At 41.7% G+C, this 22163-nt stretch overlaps 1 protein-coding gene across 2 annotated transcripts in view; it reads right to left on the bottom strand.

The window, feature by feature from the left end:
• ttll5 (tubulin tyrosine ligase-like family, member 5) overlaps nt 1–22163 on the bottom strand; it is a 48540-nt gene that overhangs the window by 19212 nt on the left and 7165 nt on the right. For both annotated transcript variants that reach the window (XM_023417199.2, XM_087176907.1), the window contains exons 10-28: nt 20480–20581; nt 20272–20363; nt 19999–20106; nt 14424–14505; nt 14006–14067; nt 10842–10936; nt 10253–10291; nt 9181–9288; nt 8964–9055; nt 8307–8369; nt 7491–7639; nt 6957–7212; nt 5823–5940; nt 5214–5360; nt 4999–5090; nt 4721–4869; nt 3864–4445; nt 3576–3763; nt 1452–1591 (exon numbers count right to left, since the gene is read on the bottom strand). In XM_023417199.2, the coding sequence (XP_023272967.1) occupies nt 1452–1591; nt 3576–3763; nt 3864–4445; nt 4721–4869; nt 4999–5090; nt 5214–5360; nt 5823–5940; nt 6957–7212; nt 7491–7639; nt 8307–8369; nt 8964–9055; nt 9181–9288; nt 10253–10291; nt 10842–10936; nt 14006–14067; nt 14424–14505; nt 19999–20106; nt 20272–20363; nt 20480–20581 (2664 nt within the window). The remainder of the gene's footprint in view (nt 1–1451; nt 1592–3575; nt 3764–3863; nt 4446–4720; nt 4870–4998; nt 5091–5213; nt 5361–5822; nt 5941–6956; nt 7213–7490; nt 7640–8306; nt 8370–8963; nt 9056–9180; nt 9289–10252; nt 10292–10841; nt 10937–14005; nt 14068–14423; nt 14506–19998; nt 20107–20271; nt 20364–20479; nt 20582–22163) is intronic.

Raw genomic sequence — 22163 nt, 5'->3', positions numbered from 1 at the left:
CACCGCCCCCACCACCCCTCCAACGCAATGTTTTAAGCTGCCAGCATGCTTCACACACTCCCGGCATTCAGCTGCCAATTCTACTGCTACTTAGCTTCACAAAACACAATTAAAAAGGGAACAAAATGCCCATTTCCAGGCACATATTGAAGTAGCTTTCCCAGAGAGGTGTTGGCACTCAGCAATCCTTTTCCAAAGACTAACAATCTTCAATCTAAAAAGTCGTCAGAGACCATTAAAAAAGCCTTTAGGTTCTATTGAGTGTGACCAAATAGGCTACCACAATCTAAGTGTCTACAGTAAAGACTTTTGTTAAGTTGATCACACACAAAATCCTCAGGACAGTAATTTGGCCTAAGTGAATAATACTTTAAACTAAATCCATCAATCTCCCATAACAACACTCAAACAACACAAGTCAAACACTCAACAACAGTGTGTTAAATGTTTAGGCCTCTTTTGACAGACTCTGAAAAACAAGAACGGCTGTGTCGGTGTTCATCAGCACAGCATCTCCAACTCAAGGATCTCAAAGGAGAGATATGCTGTTTACCTTGGCAGTGAACCCCATTGAGACTGTAACGCACTATTCTCCCTGTGCTGCCTCGGGGGAGGGTGAATAAATAGTACACGTGAGCACAATGGTGAAATTTGACCAAAAGCAGGACTACAGCTCTTATAAGGCAGCAGAGGTGTGCCGAATGCAAACGTGGGGCAACAGAGAAGAAACTTTTGAAATAATAAAAATATATTGAGACATTACAGAATTGACACTTTTATCTTTCTCATATGGAGCTCATCTGTATCTTCTATATCAAACATTCATCATTTGTCTTTTTTGTGATCTATAAGGAATCTAAGAAAGAAAGAAAGAAAGAAAGAATGAAGGAAAGAAAGAAATAAAGAAAGAACAGAATAGTTTAAACTTATTTTACAGTGGATCTTTTTTTAAACCAGATTTTCACCTTATTTCTAAAATTCCCATCAACTCAAAGATCTGCTTTTGCGTATTGTTGGTTCATGTGGATGTGTGACCTTCCCTGTAAAGAATGATATACAGTATGCACATAGCTTGACACTGAAAGGCTGCTTTGACATTCATCTACTGAAGGGGGAAAGTTTTTCTGAACGTATTAAATCTGTTTGTGAGTCTGGAAGTCAGTTGTGGTCCAACATACATGAAGCCTACAGTGCACATAAAGAATGGACTTTACAGTGAAGTAGGAGGCATCTTCTATCTGTTGGTTAAATATCAATATTTGCATATCCATACATTTTGGATTTTATGAGGGAGAAGGAGTGAATGTAATTTAAAGAATTTCAGATCGAAATTATCATTCAAAACATGTCCAGAGGGGACAAAAGAGACACTGATACATTTGTTTTTTCAGAATAAAAAAAAAACACAAAAAATAATTATCCCTGTGTATGAAACATTTCTTTGGACTCACCCAGTGCTGCTAAGTAGATCTGTTCCAGAGTGAACAGCTTTCACGGGCCCTTGGGTCGTAGCAGCGGTATGCCGCAGCTTAGGGTTCAGCGTGAAGCACTCTCTGCTCAGCATCCTGTTGGCCAGGTTCAGACCGGTCAGCTGCAGGCAGAGGAGAAGACTTTAAAAGATCATTCGACTTCACCAAATTCATTTACATTTTCATTACACTTATTGTATTAGCAGGATGTTTGAATACAGTTGCTAAATGTTGAGTCAAGTCTGTGCTATCATAGCAGCCAGTTCAGACAGTGTGTAAAACAATGGAAACGTATGATGAGTACGTGCTCGTGTTTTGTTCCTCCCTACATCGACCACTTCGTGCTCTTGTATCTGGGGGCTGTTTGAAATGTACACACAGCACATGGCACAGCTAATCTCCACTCAGCACTAAATCCAGGTGGTCCCCTCCCCCACCTCCATCCCTAACAGAATCTGCAATTATGATTTGTCAGGCCAAATCTGTTTACAACCACATCAGCAATACTGAAGCAACTGCACCTCTGTACTGCTCTGCACCCTGGGAATTATGCTCGGTGCCGTAATCGAATGTTAGGATTAATCATACTGCTGTGGTGTTTTATTTACTTTATTTCCTGCTGTGTAGCACTAAATGTCCAATGGAAAACTTGTAAAGCAGCCAAGCCTTGTGCAGCATGAAAAATGTGTCAGCATGGTGTTACTCAGCTCCAGCCTTAAGTTACTTATTAAGGTAGAGTGGTTGCACTCTTAGAAACTATTGGCTCTAATTAAGAAAATAAAAACATATATATGCAAGCAAACATGACAGGGCTTGTCGAAATGTCATATATCATTTAACATGTCAGAACTGGAATACATATGTACCATAATAAACAGTTATTTACCACATATGTATTCCCATAATCCACCATTGTCTAAAGGCATGCACTAACTGAGACAAAATGTTACAAGGATGTCTTAATGAAGTGTTGGACATAAAAATACACATGTACACACATGCTGGAAGGATTTAACACCATGTTTATGCATCACAGGACAGGAGTATACACACTTTATTGTATATATGTTGCCTAGCATGAGAGTGAGTAATTACTAAAACCTTAGAAGTCAACTACTGTAACAGGGTGTTGTTCTTGTTTACAAAGTTCTCCATTTAGTTCCGCAAGTGATTTAATGACTTCAAATCTGAGCCCTAAAAAAAACATGTACTCTGAGCCTTTAAGTGCAAGACACTGGACTGTTTTACTCTGAAAAATAAACTGCTGCCATGCCCAGGATTAACTATTCATAGGAAATACAGCAAACACCTTTCAGACAGACAGAATAATGTAGAGTCAAAAGGAAGCCATAAAAACTGCAGTCTGTGTGGTCTGGTGCCATCACAAAAAACTTTGACAGACAAAAAACCAGTGAGGCAGAGGCAGAGGAGGAGGAGGAGGAGGAAGGAGGAGAGGTTGCGGGGCTCCCCACGCCGAATGACAAACCTTTGGGGAATATAGGAGAAGGTGGTGATGGAGCCAGTGAAGCTGCCGCTCCCCTGCTCAGTGCCAATTTGCCACATTCCTCTATTTATAAGCATCAATTACCACAAAAAAGTGGCTGCTTGTTAAGTATCAACAGAAATCACTCCCCCATGGTGCATCTGATAATGAGACCTCACACAGAGCTGAGGCTTGATGCGGCTTCGCCACTGTTTAGGCCAGCCAGCTTCAAAACCCAGTTCCAGACTCACCCCCGCACCAACCCCAGCCCACAGACGGCAGGCGAGCTGATGGCTGAAGGAGGAAGGTGCGCGGTAAGAGGCGGCAGACCCTCCGGCTCCGACAGGTCTGCTGAATGAATGCGCAGCGAGATGCCGCCCATCAGCATGGGGTCAGAGCCAGGTTTACACATCAACAAAGAGGAATATCAGAGACCTCACAGAGAGAGACTACTGCAGAGGGGCCAGATTCTTCTTCCTTTCATGAAACGTTGCACAGATCAGTTTACAGTTGCTTAATAACTCAGCATAGTTTCTTCTTCGTACACAGTGAAGCTTCCTGCTCCAGGTGGGTGTCGCTCTCGGCTCAGCGGGTTATAGAGGTTAAAAACATTGTGAACTCACGTGTTGTGTTAGCAGGTTGATTTGACCGGAGCTGGCGTAGTGGCGAGCAACCTGCTTGTCAGCCAGCTTCTGCAGGGCTGAAATGAAGGCGTGCTGGTTCGACTGGGCCTGGGCAGACAGGGAGTTTAACTCCTTAAAGGCCCCCACTGAGTTTGACTTCAGCTTACTGGAACTGCTCCTCCTGTTAACTGAAAAAGAAAATCATAAGACAAATAAGAGAACATAAGAATGAACAAGATAACAAGGGCAGTGCTTGAAGAGCTGAGCAGCAGGGAGCAATGTGTTTACCTTGGCCTGCAGATGTGGGTCTAGAGAGCTTCTGGCTATAGATGTGCGTGGCATTTGGGATGGAGGAGGGTGCCCCAGAGCCGGATGTGGATGAGGTAAAGGACTGAATCCTCCTGAGCACCTGGGGTTGTTGCCCGGTTGAGATTGTGTTAGAGCCGGAGGAAACAGCTGTCCGAATTGCTCTCGGGGGTTGTGTGACTACAGGGGCAGAGGTGTACGCAGGAGGGTCAAAAAGAGGCTCAGAATGGCAGAACTGAGACTTTGCCAAGGACTGCGCATAGGATGGCGGCTGAGGAGGTGGCGGCGGTGGCGGACAGTGAAGAGGCAGGGATGCTGGAGCAGGAGAGCAGTGCTGCAGATGGATATGTGTGCAGTCTAAAGTCAGAGGAAAGCTGGAGCAGTGCTGAGACGCCTGGACATCTGGCTGGGTTTTACCAGTTCCAACCGCTGCCTGTTGTTCTTCAGACAGCGCACGTACAGGAGGTTGAATCTCAGCGGCCTTGATGTCTGGGTCACTGCTGACTTTCCCTGTGGAGAGCGAGGACTCTGAAGCGCTGGAATCCTCTTTGGCCACAGGCAGAGCTGTTCAAAGGAGGAAAGAAGCCAGAGCTCCTTTATCATCAGTTAGCCATTCCTCGGCTCTGACACACATTTGTTTTCCCCCAATGAGTGCTAATCATTTGAAGCTGACCTTTTCTTCACCCCAGATGACTCAATCCTTTTCCCTTAACTTTTTTTTTGGGGGGTTCACAAATCTAAACAATTCCTGTTTATTGTGCTTGAATGATAAAATATTAAACATAAACCAGACTTACAGTAACAATATGAAAAAAAAAAAAAACTCGGAAGGAACTCACTTTTGGAATTCTCATAGTCGCCTGAATGTCCTGAGGCATTAATTTCATGAACGTCTTTCTTAACACTCCTGACTTTTGTTCCTAGGAAGACGGTGGCTGATTTATTTTTCTGTGTGTAGAATGTCAGTACTTCCTCGAGATCGTTTTCACTGTTAATAAAAACAGGAGATAAATGTGTATAGCAGATTGAGATCACTCTTCACTCAGTAGCATATATAACTGGAATGGTAAAGAGCCAAACCCTGAACAATGGTGAGTGGGCTTGCCAATTCACTAACCTTGCTGCAGTGATGTACTCCTGAAATACACTGGGGTTAACACAATGTTCCTCTTTGCTATTCTCCTGTTTTTTCACCATATGTTCAGTTTCCTGAGGAGATAAGAAGGAATAAAGCAAGTCATATAGTGGTTTGTTGCACAATTTCTCCTGTGTTTGCCTCACCTCCATGCATGTTGTAATTCTTAGGTCAAATCAGTTTCTGGGAATGGGTACCTTGTTGTAACAGTGGATAAACTCTCCTAACTGGTGGGATAGGATGCGTCTGCGGTCTTGAAGTGGTAACTGGCGACTGGGCAAGACCACCTTAATATCTTGTTGAAGGTTACTGGCTGCTCTTTTCAAGAAGCGAATCACCAGCTCCTGTGCAGACAAAAAACACACTTGAGAAATCTGTCATTATCACAGCCCTGAATCACTGATTCATCATGTCACACTTATTCAAGCTGCCTGTGTGTGTGTGTGTGCTCTCCTTTCAGCATTCAATGCCATTTAAAACACAGAAAGCTTTGAATTTAATGGCCTAGAGATCTGCCTGAGTTTGTATTCATTTTCCCCAAAGGTTTGAGGTTACTGATGATGATGTATGCCATTACAATGCAGACTTTCCAATCAGGCTTACTTTTACAGAGACCACGTTTTCCTTCTATGTGGCCACAAATGCCTCGTGCACGTTTCTGCTAAAGCCAGGGTACAGATGAGTAACAGAATAATAATGAGGGGAACTCTGGCATATATATACATACAAAGGAAACAATGCTCCAGGGTATTCCACCCATGTCAACTTTGTTAGGAAGAGCAGATTAAAAATGGTTATCATTGTACCATTTGGTCGTCATCCTTGTCTGGCCAAGTTGGATTAGTGTTGGCTCTGCTCTCTGCTAACAGTCTTTGCTGGACTCGCTGCAGGTATGAGGAAAAGGCCATCCGGGCCTGCACCTTACTGGAGAGGAAAGGGAAAAGCAGGGGAGAGAGAGGAAAATCATCATGGACTGCAAAGGTAAAGCAATGGAAAAGAAAAGACGCAACGACAAAGATTATCCACTAGGTCTTCTGTCAGTTCGCTTCAAACTGACATTAAAGACTATTTTGTTATGTCGGAATCAGTGATACATCTGTTACAACAGAAAGAACAAGCATTTATACTCATTCCATTTCGCTGACATATCATCCAGCAAAAGAGAGAAAATAAAAACACATATGTATCACTTTCAGCCAGAAGTTGTTCAAACACAATGTATCTTGTTCTGCACCGGCATCAAAATGATAAGCTGTCTTCGTGGCCCAGGTGAACCTGGAAAGAGAACTATCAGAACATTGTAGTCGAAAAAAAAAAAAAGAAAAAAAAGAAAAAAAAAGAAAAAAAGGAAAAAAAAAAGGTTTTGGAAATAGCTGTCAAACACAAACAATGATATGCTGTACTATAATTTCCTTGCGTCAAGCACTGAGGAATTTCTACAAACTCAGACTTGTTATTGTGATTCCTCCGTAAATTATAATTTCAGGCACACTTTTAAAATCGTCAGGAGACCACAGTCTTGGTTGCATGTAGCAGTATATACAGTATACTGTACTGTATGTCTGACAGTGTATAGAGCTTTTTATTTTAATTGAGGGATATATTAAAAGTTAAAATGGAAAATATTATTTTTGTTTGCGTATCATTTTATTTCTCAGTCAATTATTATCCAATCATTAGCGAATATAGGTCTATCATTTTAAGGACTGTGGCTTTAACTGGTACTGAACTGAAAGGTTTTATCACCCATTTCTTTTACTAGTTGGTTAGAAATAATTAAATATTGCGGCAAAGGAGGCCTGAACCTCTTCTCATCTCCTTCGCTGGGAACATAAGCATTTCTCCTTCTAAAAGAGGGAAGTGAGGGAGAAGAAAATACTGTAAGGGAGGAAGATGAGAGCAGCAGCCAACCTGAGCAGCAGCCCAGAACACAGACTGACCTGAGGTCCCAGCCCTGCTGAAGGATGTTGAGCAGGTTGACTCTGGGCCTGGCATTGTGCGTGGCTGCCTCTGAGCTGGACAGAGCCTCACCGTGGCAGCACTCCAGTGGTGTGGCCACTTGTTTTCTCTGCTCTGCTACCAAATCCTTGTGTGAGACTGGCTTGAGAACTTGTTTCACCTCCTCTCTTTCCTCCTGAGCGCACTCCTCTCCCTCTTGACTGCTGCTCTCAGTCGGGGAGGCTTTGGATTCCTTCCCTGAGGTATGCAGCATTGCAAGGAAAGACAAATGTCAGTTGCATCACTGGCATTTTGGATTAGAGACACGGACACACTCAAAATAGGCTTTTTATTGTTGCTGCAATGAAATGAACTCATTCAGAGTCATATTTGGCCAACCTCACCGTGACACAGGGGAGTTATTTATTGGAACCAAAAGTGTATTAGCATGCAATGTTGTCCCACTTAGCTACACTCTTCTCAGTTTTAGAAAAAAAAGCAGTTTCCTGAGCTGAGGCAGAAAACATCAGGCCTACCCGATTTTTTCTTCCCTGCAGCAGAGCGATGAGTCAGGTGGCGCTGTCTCCTCTTACGTGCCTCAAGAGACAGCAGCTTCCTCTCATACTGGACAACGTGACAGCCATGGACGGCGTCCACCTGCAGCTGCACATTCCCATTCACATTCCTGAGAGACAGAACAAGAAATGTCAACACAGTGGTGATAACAACAACAATAATGATTTATACATATATCATCAACAATTACAAAGTACTTTGCAGAGCAATACTTATAAATTTTAACTGAAGCCAGTTCTGAGAAAGATTAGTGTGGTTGAGTAGCTGGTCCAGAAGTTGACATGACAGACAGTGATGGTCCAAAGGAGAGAGGATAAATGGCAAATAATAAAAGCAACTGAGGTCTGTAGCAACAACCGTCTCACTAATCTGGCTTCCTAATGAATATGGAAAAATCATAGATGGGCTTAGTTGGGGGCCAAATCTCCAGACAATATTGCACAACAGTCAAAGCTGTGGTTAAAACTTGAAAGCCCGTACTGATTCAAATAACATAAATGCATGTTGTATTAAAATAACAAAAATGTGGTTCAATAAAAAGACACAGTTCATCTGTAACTGTCTTTCCCCCTCCCGCCCCCAAATCGACACCACAATGCCACATAGACACATAGACATTGGGCGCGCTGGAAAAGTTGACTGTGCTTCATCTTTTCAGCTGTTCCCCTCACCTATCCAATCGAAAGACCAAACAAACGCCACGTTCGAATCCAACCGTTTCCACAAACTGATGGAGAGATTTATTCCCCAATCCCGACCACAATGGAAATGCTTACCTTCCATGGAAAAGTCTGTTTGCCAACATGTAGTTCATTGATGTCTTGGACTCCAGATATCCACTGAGAGAAGAAGATAATGAGCAAATTACAATAATCATAAAGGCAGCGGCCCCATTGAGCCTTGACCACCTTATTTTGCGGCAAATGTGTTAAAATGGGGCTTCTGTGATATAGCTACTCTGGAAGCAGCTGCTATTAAACGCACCAATAATTTCCCAGACTGCTCAATAATATGCTTTTTAAAATGCCACAAAATCCCTGCTGCTAAGAGACCCGTGGATCTAATCAAGCAACATATGCTCATATAGGAATATGAGTTGTAAGCACAAAAAGGGATTTCCTCTCTAATAGGAGTTTCAATGCCATTTCGACAGTAACTCACTGTGGGATATAAGGCTTCCTTGGAACACAATACACAGAGTTCAACAAATACGTTCTGACAACAAATAAGTCAGTAAATTTGTAGCCACACCTTAGTCTGGTAGTTAGTAATTAGACACAGTCAAGAGGAGTCATGGTCTGGCTTTAGGAACTGATTGCATTCATTTAGCCTAAATGTCTACTCTCATTTGAGGACACATATTAATAACATTATAGATAAGCACCCCTTGGGGATTGCAAGTGATCTGTCCGCTCCTTCTTGGCTCAGCTTACCCATAGAGCTCCCATGTTTCTGCAGTGGGAAAGATCCTAATGAAGCCTCCTCGTCTCTCATATTCCTCCTTTATTTTCCTCAGCACTTTGATCTATATTTGTGAGAAACAAAAGAAATTTTCTGAAATAGACTCAGCTTTAAATAGAGTTTTCAGGTTCCTATAATGTCTTAATTTAGCAGAATCACACACGTCCTGTCAAACACCACAGTTATTACCTCCTCAGCTGTCAGGCTCAGGGTGCTGTCTCCTTGGCCGTGTTTAGCACCTTGTTGGTCTTTTGATGCCTCTGTTTCTGTGTTACTGGCTGATGCAGGCCTCTGTCGCTACAGGGGACAAGAGTAGAGACAAAATCATGCTATATTGATACCCACCATGTGACGCCATTCGTCTTTCCAACACATATACTTCACGAAAAATAACTGGGTGGCTTCATAATTGTAAGGAATTTAATTGTGTTCAGCGGTTTTTAAAGCAGTCTTAAATCTTTGGCAAAGATGTAACTGTTTAACATCTTCAAACTTCTTCAAATATAATTCTCATTTATAAATGGAAAATGTGCAAACTGCACCTTGAGTAACAAAAAAATACCCTCTCTTCTTTTCTGCCTGTCACATAAATGGAGCATTTTGTTATACCCTGGCATTCCTAACTGTCTCCCCGCTGCATGCACGACCAGGCTGTGATTGACAACTTTGGCATGCAGGTTGGAACTTGGGCCAGACAGCACGGCGCAACCCCACGGGATCACATACAGAATTTGTCATCTAAATAGCAGGGGGATTACGTTTAATTTGTCTGACGCGGCTGGGGGGATACAAAGGCAGCCAAAAAGTGACAAGGCCTAATCCCGCTGAAAAAAGTCTCAACTGCTGCCCCTAATCAAAGTAAAGAGAGAGGACAGGTTCACCGTAGGCCCCTGGAGTTCTTCAACAGCCTCTGTGACAACCCTGGTTTAGTGTCGGGCTTGTTTTAGATTTAGGTCTGAGTAACCGAGTTTCTGTACGGCAAAGTTTCTGACTTTTTGAGTCAAGTGGTGCACTGCAGCATTTGAAGCAGTCGTGTACTAACAAAAGGCCACTTTGCTAATGTAATGAAAATTCTATTAAAATAAAGCATTAGGGATCGATAGAAGCCGTCTGTCTGCCACTATGAAAGACGGTAGAGCCACATAATCAAATGAGCAAAAAGCAGAAAGCAATTTCTTACCGGCAATGTAACAGGCATCAGGGAATTGCAAAGGGTCAAAGCAAAAGAAGATTAATATGTCTGAGTCTGAAGACAACTTACCACTCTGCTGTGTGCAGTGGTCGGTGCAGAGAAAGGTTTCTAAGAGACAATGGGTGAAGACAGTGAGTTGTGGGGGAGCACCAGCATTACCATGCATGCTACATCAACATGCAACAATGAAACTTTGTTAGTGTATGTCTAAACAAATCCTTTACACAATCTAAGGTGGAGCAGAAATCTGTCTGATTTAGTAATCTCCCTCCAGCAGACCCTGCGCCAAATCTGGGTGCAGTAGTCGAGTGGAGGGAGCCAAGTGCATTAGCTGTTGTGGCATCATTAGGCAACAAGGCCTTGAGAGAGCATTAGTCACTTGATTAGAAGTGATAAAACAATAAGCCACAGAGAGTAGCACTTACACACTGATGTCACTCAAACACTGTAATTACATTAGCAGTTGTTTTGCATTACAGTGAATTTTCCATGAGGGTAAGAAAAGAGTGACAGTGGCAGGAATGTACTGTAAGCAACAGAGATGAACACAAGAATGAGAATGTTTCACAAGGAAGGGTGAATGAGTGCAACACTTGGCTTGGCTCTTTGCCGTGTGTGTGTGTGTGTCTGCGTGCGTGCGTGTGTGAGACTCCAGTACCTGTGTTCTTGGGGCTGCTGGATGTTTCAGGCTTGGGTCCAGGGTGACTCGGTCAGAGCGTGGCTGTCTCGACAGGGGGTCCTGACACACAAAGCCTGCAGAGGCACAAAGGAGTCATAAGGGGGTATATGAATAACATTAGGTCTTAAATATGTTCATTCCCACGACCTTCATACTGTATATTACATCAGATCTTCAATGTTTGTGCAAGAAACCAAAGCAAAACGAGAGGCACGGAGGCAATAAATTACATGGGATTCAAGATCTTTACGAATATCATGCTAATTCTAAGTTACATTTGCTTTCACATCTTTTTAGGCAGAAACCAAGGAAATTTTTTAATATAGTGACAGATTGCTGCCCAGTACAACAAAAACCTCAATGTGATGTGGACCACTGACTGGGTTCCTTGCTGGAAGGCATAGTTTGGCAAATATGCTTATTCACATTCTTGCTGAGAGCTTAAAGAGAAGAATGATACCAATCTCACTGTTACATATAACACTGCAGCCAGCAGCCGGTTATCTTAGCTTATCACACAGAATGGAAAAGGAGCAAACAGTTAGCTTGGCTCTGTCTAATAGTAAAAACATCTGCCTACTGACACCTCTAAAGCTCATTAATTAACACATACTATCATGTTTGTTTAGTCCATATGAAAACCTTAAGTGTAAAAACAACAATTCAGCTCTTCATGGGGGTTACGTGTTGGACTGTCACTTGTCTCTGAGTGCTTGCTAGTTGACTAGTGGAGAATGAGAACTTACAGCTCGTAACACAGCGCAGTAAGTAAAACAGCAAATGGTCATTTTTATACTTCAATTATTGTCCATTGTACAAAAAAACAGAAAAAATGTTGATTACTGAGCTTTAGAGTTGCTGCTTGATGGTTACCATTGGACAGATGCAAGCAAGCTGTTTCCCCTTGTGTCGAGTCTTTATGCTAAGCTAAGCTAACTGAATGCTGGCTACAGCCTCAGGTACCAACGCACATGAGAGTGGTATTTATGTTGTCTCGCCGCCAGGAAGAAAATAAACATATTTCCTTCCTATTCCCTCAACTTTGTAGTCTTTGTACTCTCGATTAATAAATCTCCAAACATTTACATTTAAGTGCATCACAGTGGTAGTTAGGGGGGATGAGGAAAAATGTTGGTAATTCACATTTCCCACTCGGATGTTCCCACCCTGTCAATACGATTTAAATCTATGATCTTCTGTTTATTCATTCCCACACTCCACAAAGCTAACCGATGGTAAAGTGAAATGTTACAGAAGCGCAGTATGTTTATGTTGTATCTTACAGCTATACTTGGGTTGAATAATGTCTATTGACAGCTTGGAACTCCAGGCTATTTGTTCTACCTGATCCAAGCCGTCAGGTAACAATCAGGCCCCTGCCATGCTCTTGCCTAAACACAGCAATTATTACAAACATGGGCGACACGGAGCTGACAGCTATACACAGGCGGAAAATGAATGCTAATGGAATGCTGTCATTATTTACAGGTCTGGGATGCAGCCCAAGTGTTATCAGCCAAAAGCGACTTAGTTTGTTTGGTACATAATAGATGTGCTATGTTTTACATGCCACTGCTCATTTTCCCCAGGCCCGCAGTAACGTCTCAGTCCAAAGATAACTGGCAATTTATGATTCTACTCTTTCATTTAATGAGCCGGAGGGGAGGGTTTCAAGCCACAGCATGGCCTAGGCCGAGACACGCACGTATGTGTGAACGCACGTGCACACACACACACAGGCACGCACACATAATAGCCATTCCTTTAATATCATTAGGCTGAGACCACAGATAGGCCTAATGTTTGAGTGCCAGTTTCGATGGCTGCCAGCTAATCAGCGGGCTCCATGTCTACTGTGATTGGTAATAAGGATAAAGCAGAGGATTCAATTAAATAATCAGGAGATGTGAAGTTTGGCTAATATTTGTCTCTTTTTTACAACGTGAATACTTTTAACTCTAATCTATGAGGATAAGGCAAGCTCTCTTGTGTATGTGGTCGTGGTCAGGTTATGAGACTCTTGTTGGTTTTAACTTACATATCACAAAACATTGTAAGCTCTTTTTCTGCATGAGACTTCAATAATTAAAAAGGGAGGAGACATAACAGAGACACATCTCATTCCCTGCTGCAAACACTCCTGTATAATCAGTGTTTATCTCTGTCTTTGGCCAGGTATCTTTTATTTCTTCATGCTAAAGATTGCTCTATTTGACATGTAGGATCCAGTTTCTCAAAAGAGCTTAATGACTTCAAAACAACTAAGGCCTCTGTTGACAATTTAGTCCGCAAGTCATTTAATGTTAATTAACGATGGCTGCGGTTTATTCTCTCAACACTGCGGCTCCCATTATGAAGCCAAACAGCTATTTTCGTCGGTTTGCGCAAACTCTACGAGAGGAATGCAGGAGAACATTAAGCATTAAAACAATAGACGACTGTCTCCGTCAGCTTGAAACCTGCTGGTAACAGGAACGGCCGACTAGCATCTATGCCTTTGGAGTGAGACTGGTGAAGAAAATACAGCATAATTACAGCACTTTTGATTTTATATTAGCTTCTCCAAAATTAACATATTTATCCCAATTATATAATTTTGCAATGAATAAATCTGAATTGCGCCTCAAGCAAAATATTTTTTCATTCCGATCTGAAGTATGAGCAATCCAAACATTTAGCTTTAAGTATCTGACAACATCTTGATAGGCAGTGTAAATTGTTTTGAAGCTCTGAATATTAGTCAGTCTATGTTATTAAAGTTGTTGACTGCTGTTAATATCCAGATGTTCCAGTTGAATTCTGCATTTTGAATTTTTTTATAATGTAGGCTCTTTAAAATCTGTAATCCTAATATTTTTTCCATGACTTTTAATGTGCTGTATTTACCAAATGTTTTCCCTGCTCTGTTAATTATCCGATGGTTAACAAATGTAACTTCACATGGAGAAGCATAAGGCCACCTTCTGTTCTTAGAGTTTCGAAGCTTTCTTACTTATTAGATCCATTTTGTTTCACCAGCATATCATTTACAAGTGTGAAGGATGTATAAGCGCTGAATTTACACATACTGAATATCTATGAAGTACAAACATCTTGGCACCAGAGGGAGGTTGTATTTAGTCATTGTTTCAGCATGCACTCACCCACAAGCGAAAACATGTCTGCAATCATGCTGGCCTTTATCTTCAGATCCAAGGGCGCATCGCTGTAAATAAGTGGATGTCAAAAAAGAAACAAACACAAAAATTGCAACACATTCACATGCACAGGGTAGAACCAAATGAGCCAACTGTAAGAGGATACAGATTTGTTGTCTGACTTTGACTAAACTGCTAAACTCACCAAACGCTTTTGTAGAAGAAACAAATTTAGCTACATCTCTAGCATGACGGATTGTTTTCAGAAACTAAGTGTGAGTGCCATTTCCTACATTTTTTACAGAAGAAAAACAAATACTAAAAAAACCTGTTTGAGTTGATAGGGTGAAATAAATATTCCCAGTAAAAGATTCTCCTAAAACAACAAATGAAAGAATCAAACACTCGAGACCGTGTCACTCACCAAGCCAGGGAGGGAGAAAGGTTCACCTCTAACAACCACGGTTTGAGGTTGGAGTCAATGAGCACATCAAAACCATACAGCTCTGCAGAGGGAGACACAAAATGAATCAAAAGGTTTTCACCACAAACTGGGAAGTCGGCAGAGAGCGGTGGAATTAGAAACCTCTCTGATCTGCTCCCTGAAAATAAAGGATGAAGGGTATCAAAGTCACAAGCGTTTTCCAGAGTTTTATCATAGCCCCATTATGTGGCATTTGGCTTCAGGGCCTATGTCTTTCTGCTACTGATTACACGCATGTTATATACCCAGTCACTCAAGAAAGAAACATTCACCAAAGCCTGCTACTGAGGGATTGGCTCAATTAAATTAACTAAGTACATACACATTTCATCTGTCATGAAGTTGCTTATGTAAGATGTAAGATCAAAAACAAACCATGGCTGTGAATGTTTTCACACATATAGTCAATAATTTTCTCATTACAAGGGAGGTTAAGTAGTCTACATATTGTCACTATATATTAACAAGGACGGCGCTCTACCAGTTACCAGGAAAAGCCCAACCACCCTCATTAAGTTAGTGTCTTGCCCAAATTTAGGGAAATAATTATGAACTCCAGAAGTATAAAGCTGGAAATGTAATGGTGTGTCCCAAATGGCAGAAATCTGGGGAATTAGAAAGCCATATACTGTATATATTTCACTCCACCAATAGCTTTGCACTGAGTGACACAATAAAAGTCTTTAACAAAGTGGTCAGGAAGTTCCCCGTGTAAAAATTCGTTCAATCAATCCCAATTTTCCCACTTGTTTCACTGACTGATATATGGCTCACTGTGATTGAGTCTGCCTGTGTGCCCTGTGACAGCCCTCACACTGCTCTGGGGAGTGTCACCCTATAAGCCAACGACCCGCTGGCCCCAGCAGCAGCGTGCAGGGAAACCGCAGTATTTTACAGGGATAGGGCAAAGCCCAGCCGTAGAACCAGAGGAAAAATCCTTCTAATGGCACTTCAAAAGAACAGACTGTGTTGAGAATAGGCCAGGGGGCTTGGGAGTTTCAAAGCTGCCATAACCAGCACTGTTTGTTCTAGGATCTCAGGTCAATGCCTGTGTTAAGCATACAAAAGCCAGCGTGACAGCATGCAGTGGCTTGATATTGCACTTGGTTGAATAACATTGAGCAGTTCCAGATTAACAGAATGGATCAAAGTTATTAGGCTGTACATTACTTTATGTAGTATATATAAACTGTTATTCATAACTGTTTTAGGATTTTATCCGAGGGCACACTTTTGCACACGCCACATTAGTTCATTTTTTCCTGTTTTTTAAATTCATTAAATAATAAGTAACAGTGCATTAATATTTGAAAAAAGGCAAAGTTTCAATGTCAGTGTGCTGCAGGGGTTTATATTTACTTCTTTTCACTTCAAATCAGGGGGCCAAATATTTTTCATACGGTAAATACTATTTACCTACCACTGCTGTATACACGTGTTTTTATTTAAGATTGTAACATTTCCTTAAAGCACATCTTTACTTCTGTTTTCATTATCTGTATTTAGAAAATCGAAAGGGATTTTCTTCTGCGTAATTCACTGGGCTACTGTATATTACATTATTTGCGAGTTCAACCTGTGGTAGTGCCATGAGCTCCAAATTGGTACAACTGCAAACTGTATTTTCATGATGGAACTGAACAATGTTTGCCATACATCCCTGAGCCAAGACCTGCAACATAAGCTGCCACTGCCATCTAACTTCTTAAACATCTCAGGATGGGCTGGACCCCCACTGCTAAACAGTGCTCACTTAGAGCAGAGCACTTAGATATTATTTTCCACTTGCAGGCTTATCCCATTCTATCCACTTTTGTATAAAAACACACACACACACACAGAAGAGAGATGGAGAGTGTGTGTGTCATAAAACATTATGCATTAGTCTTGGGGAACATAGCACTGGAATAAATGGGTTTGAGCCTGCAGTGCCTCATCAGTGGCACCACAACAACAGGGGAAAATGGGGAGGTGTTACACCACCTCACCAGCCCCCGACATGTAGGCTCCATGTGCTGCGCATTTTCCCCCAATTAGGAGCAGACGCCGCTCCTGCCCCATGAGCCTGCAGAGCTGCTCGCTGCTAGACACGTTTGTTCTGTGGCTCAACCGCTGCCGGGGGAGCGCTGTTAAATGCGCCGCAGAGAACCCACAACAAGCATCACAGACAAGGAGAGGAGAGGCAGCGAACATGCACATCACACCCATTAAAGAGGGAGGGAGAGAAAAAGTGTGACAGAGAAAAGGGATGATGAAGAACATTTTTTTTTATTATTGGATGGGCGCTGCTGGAAACTACACCACAAGAGACAAACGCCCAAAAACAATAATCTCCCCACCCTGGCCATGCAGCCTGTTGGCCCACAACAACAACAGCAACATTAAGTATTTCCTTCATGTGTGTTTTCTTCACAGGCGAGGACAATTGAATTACTCTTGCATCATTCTGAGATAAATTATTGCTGCTGAACTGTTTCTCAGCTGTTGCAGGGAGCACAGCGGTGCAGCTCGGAGCCACGATCATGAAAACACTCTGAGGACAACAAATTAAATGAATACAGTTAACACTCCATAGCCTTATTATGATAGCAAGACCCAATCCATTAATCATTCTTAAAAAGACTCAGTTATACAGCAGCCACACTGTCATCACAGAGGGATGCAAACATTGAGCTGAGGAGAAGTGTGGGAGTATCTGATAAATGTAAAACAGGGAGAGTGGTTCACAGACGGGGGATCCAACCACACTCAGCACTTAATGAGGGACATTCAGTGGAACACAGGACCAGTAAGTGGAATGTTTTGTGTGTAATAAAATAGGCCTTTGGCTTGGCTAATCAGATCTTAGTCAAAACATCTCGTAATCAGCATCCCTCAGCAAAAAGACTGTCCATTAATCACACAGCAGCGGTAAGGAGCTGTATGGGTGGCATTTTCGCTCCACAGACACACACACACACACACACACACACACACACACACACTCAAACACACTTCTTACCAATGTAAAAAGAAAAATCTGTTGTTTTTATTTCTTCCCACATGAGACATTACAGAGCTATAAAAAGATTTTGTTACAATATGCCCATTTAGATACGCAGTACAATTTAAGCAAAGGGAAGAAATCCCATTTGAAAACAATAAACATTGTATTAAAGCCATTAATAGACATTAAAATGGCAGGGAACAATTTGCAGTAAATTAAGATTATAATGTGCTTTATGGTCTTGCATGGCTCCCTTCCAGACAAGCCAGAGACTGTATAAAACCTCTAAACAATGGCTGCTTTTATCAGCACGTTAACTGCCCCGGCACACATGTATTTGCTGCCCTGCGTTCTGACGCTTTACCTGTTTACTATTACAGGCAGCTGTTCAGGCCCAGGATGAAGGCTTGGTGTATTGTAGGTTGTGAAGTGAGAAAGTAAGGATAAGTGCAAGAGGAAAGAATCTGACAAGGGGCTGACTGAACATGACTCCTTTGTGGTTTGGGTGGGTTTTATTTTCATTTTATTTAGAGACAAGTAAAAGACCACAAAGACACTAGACTGGACTCCCTCAAGCTCAGACAGACCTGTGTGTTTGTAAAAACTCAAGCTCTACACTGGTTCCGACATGTCTCTGTATTCATACTGCCCATACATACTCACACACGCACAAAGAGTTTGCATGCAACATGACCACACCGTGAGAGACAGATCAACAGAGGGAGGATGAGGGTGGTCCTCTGGAACCGTCAGTGTCTGTCTTAGGAAACTTAATCCTGTAGACAGACTATGAATGCTGTAATTAACTTGCTTGGGGCCATCTGAAGACAACAAAATTACATTAACTTCAGTAGTAAACTGATACCGCTGAAGTAAGATTATGGGCATGTTCACAGCAGACCACAGTGTATTATGTATCTAGTCAAAGGTGTGGGATCTAATTGCTTTTGAACCACACAATGATATCGGTAGTATCTATGTCTATACAGGTCTGCATAGGCTTCCATGTAAAAAAAAAGGGCTACCGTTTCTACACAGATCACTCAGTACAGATGTGTCATTATTTTGTTGTTAAATGCTTCATTTCAAATTAAATTTGGACATAGAGAAGAACAATTTATAATATATTGTATATTTACTGAGAATATTTCCCATCAATCTGCCTACAGATCTGCACATGTAGGCCAACATTACATTTTCAACAAAAAGATGGCTCCAGTGTAGAGTCATCAGCAGGCTTGACTGATTGTGTTTCATTCCATATTTTGCCCCTTTTCTTCTACATTCTGATGTCTATACTGTATATCTACTGTTAGCAATATCAGATGAGTCTGTTTATGCAAACTATGTGTGAATTTCTTCTGTGGGGATGTGTATAAACAAAAAAAATCAAAATACAGGTGTATCTGAGTGAAAGAATGAATGAGAATAGGAGCAAACTTTTTTTTCCCTTCCTGTTTTTCACTCCCACACCAAAGATATGTGTCAGCTGGTTGTTTCTTCACATCCCTCAGGTGTTATGAAAGCCAGGTTGAGACTTGGTAAGCCACATTTCCCTGTAAATACCTGCATGGTCAACATTCATACCCTGGGTTAATGTGGTTTTTCAACATAGGAGTGATGCTCATATGCAGATAGCATCTTTTTGCGGGCGACTGTCTGATGGTGTGAGATGCTGCTACGTGCCCAATACAGGCCATACGGGGGGTGGGGTGTATTATGTCTACAGAAGCCTGTCACAACTGCAAAGCCCTTTATTTTTCTAACATCTGAGAGGTGAAAAAGAGAGTGAGCAGGGGAGGGAGAATTATAAACAAACAGAAACAGCCAGAGAAGAGGAAAAAGAGAGTGAAAAAGAGACAGCGGTGCTGAGGGAGGCTCGGCCAACGTGCTCGCTTTCAAACCCCAAATCTCAGAGAGACTGCCAGACACAGAGAAAGAGCGCAGACAATTAGTGCCAACACTAACATGGGTAATGGCTCCAAAATGGAGTTCACACGAGCCCGCTGCTAAGCAGGAGCAGCCAAGAAAACAGTCAGCCTAAATCAGGCAGACCTGAATGGCAACAGAGGAGAGGAAGCGAATTCCTGCTTCAGGCAACAGGCCCTCCACGACCCGGCAGCCAGTCAGAGGGCAGCAACATACAGGAAGACTCCACACTGAGGAATGACTGTCTACAGCCTCAGCACAGCTCAGTGGAGAAATAGTAAGGAGGAACTGCTGGACAATGAATCTGAAACTGAAAGGAAATGTGAGGGGTGTGGTAGTGTGTATGACTAAATATGTGTGAGTGTATCTGCAATGTGAGCAAAAATGGAATTTGTCCAGAGTTTAGATTTCCATTCATAGGAAATTCTTGTGAAGCTGCAGAACTCAAGAGCTTCACTTTGTTGTCCCGAACAGCTTGTTGTCCATAACCAAAACTGGCTTCTATTACACACACAGCAGGGTTTTCATGTTCATGTTTGTTGGATTAGATTGGTATTCTTACTGCCAAAAACCATTTTAAGAAGAATATGAAATGATTACCAAAGCAGTTTGTCTTGTGGGGAACAAACATCTTGCAGGCGGTGGCTATCTGTAGCTCAGCACTCACAACAGCTTTGACGATGAGATCTTCTATTTGTCTCATCAGCACTGAAACACACAATAAGGAGCTTCATTTACATTTTTCTGTATAACACTGCAAGAATGCTTTTGTTTGCAGGGGTTGAGAAATGAACTACAAACTGAGTACATTTTATTTCCACCATCTTTGCATGGATAGTACAAGCACAAGGAAAAGGTGAAGGTTTGACTCACATGTGGTGTCCTTCCCCTCCTGCTTCAAATACCTCAACACTGCACTCATACTCCACTTGTTCCCATAATCCTCAACTTCAGGGTCATCGCAGCTGAAAAGGAAGAAATGCACTTCAAATGCTCAAGTTATAATGAGTAGATGAGTCACTCGGGCTTCCCATAAAAACGGCTCCACATTCAGTTCATGTTGACCACTGATGAGGCTTACCTGACATAATCGCTGCTCTTTTTGTTCACACTGTAGTTGGTGAGATGCATGAATGTGTTCTTAATGTTCTTGGAAGTCCGGTCGTACTTTACTGTGGCAAACCTGTGCACACACATGGTTTATTTGTACAAGAGAGAAAAAAAAAAACCTTAAGCTGTCATCCAACAGTTTCACTACATATCTATCTGCCATAATGACCACATTCATGAGGCTGCCACTTAACTGAATAATAGGGGCACTTTGAGCAGGGATTAGTTTCTGGCAGTGTTTGAGAGGAGTGGATGCCACATGTGCAATAATGAGAATTCCTTGGCACGCACTGTGTACCTGAATACCAACACAACCCCGAAGGAATGTCAGGAGATAAAAGTGATATTCAGGATTTGGCCATGATTTATTGCTGCCAGTTGGTAATCAAGCCAGGGTGGTGGCACTCTGATTCCAACACATACCTCTATCAGAGCAAAGTGAAGCCAGTTGTTCTATAAATCATCTCCTCTCCTTATCTACCTGTGTCTGATGATAGTCTGTACTTGGATTAATAAATCCTTCTTGCTCCAACTATGTCCAATAAATACAGAGTGTTTACACGAAGTAATCATAAGATATGATCTTTGAACAATGACACAATCAGCAACATTTAATGAGCACATCATCTTACAGCTGGAACAATAGAGCGCTTTGTTTCAAAGTCACCACCACTATAAACTCTACACTGCAGTTGGTCTGGAAAGTTGAGGCTGCCCTCTTCTGGTCACTGAGAGAGTATCAGTGAATGTGCTGCATATGATGTCTATTCGGTACATGCATTTCTCAGTACTTAGTAAACTTTATTAAAACTCTACCAAAATGCAGTTTGACCCGACATCTCACCTCCAAAATGATAATAAAACTACCAAAACACATCACACCGGCCTCAAAATCAACTGATTCTCTTAGGACACATGCAAAATTTTATTCACAACTGGAAAGTTTTGTCACTCATTAACACAACACCCCCTGAAAAAGTCTGTGATTTTCTACTTCATCTAACCTCCCATTATAAAACAAGCACAGTGTGTCTTCTTAGTGCACGGGATGCTCTACAATTTGTGTTGTTGGAATAAATTGGATGTTTTGCAGTATTACAGACATTATCTCATCCTCTCATCTACACCACACCTCAAGTTGTCTGCTTCTCTAACTGGTAGAGTCTGAGTGAGATAAGAACTCCAAAGTTTTCAAAGAAGTGGTCAATGAATGCATTTTGTGTCAGCACGCACAGCTTACTCCACAAAGACTTGGTACTGTGAGCATTTTTAATAAGGATTTAATATCCATGTCTAAGTGTAAGTGTTTTGATAAATCTAATATTCAGCATTGTACACCAGGTCTATTTTTTCCCTAGTTTGTCTTTAATTTGTTTTTAAGTAAGATATTTCAAGAGGTTCAGGATGAATTAAGATGAAATTATGTGAAAGAGAAGGCCCTCTTGAGTAGACTTTGGGGTTGATCTTTTTAAATGCTGACAGAGGAGTTTAAATGTTGTAATTTGCAGAAGTCAGTACTCTATTAGGGGCCTTTTAATGTGTATTTGTTGTAAAATATCGAATGTATTGTAGAAGACGGTCAATGAATACTGATTTGTCAGCTAATAATCATACCAATAATCACACAAACATTACAAAAACACACATACACTCAC

This window comes from Seriola lalandi, unplaced genomic scaffold, assembly GCF_002814215.2.
Source record: "Seriola lalandi dorsalis isolate HSWRI2012SDOR001 ecotype SW California unplaced genomic scaffold, Sedor1 jcf7180002054573, whole genome shotgun sequence".
In the NCBI taxonomy this organism is placed as follows: domain Eukaryota; kingdom Metazoa; phylum Chordata; class Actinopteri; order Carangiformes; family Carangidae; genus Seriola; species Seriola lalandi.
Note: the sequence above shows the minus strand (reverse complement) of the source record. Positions and strands in the feature narration are given on the sequence as shown.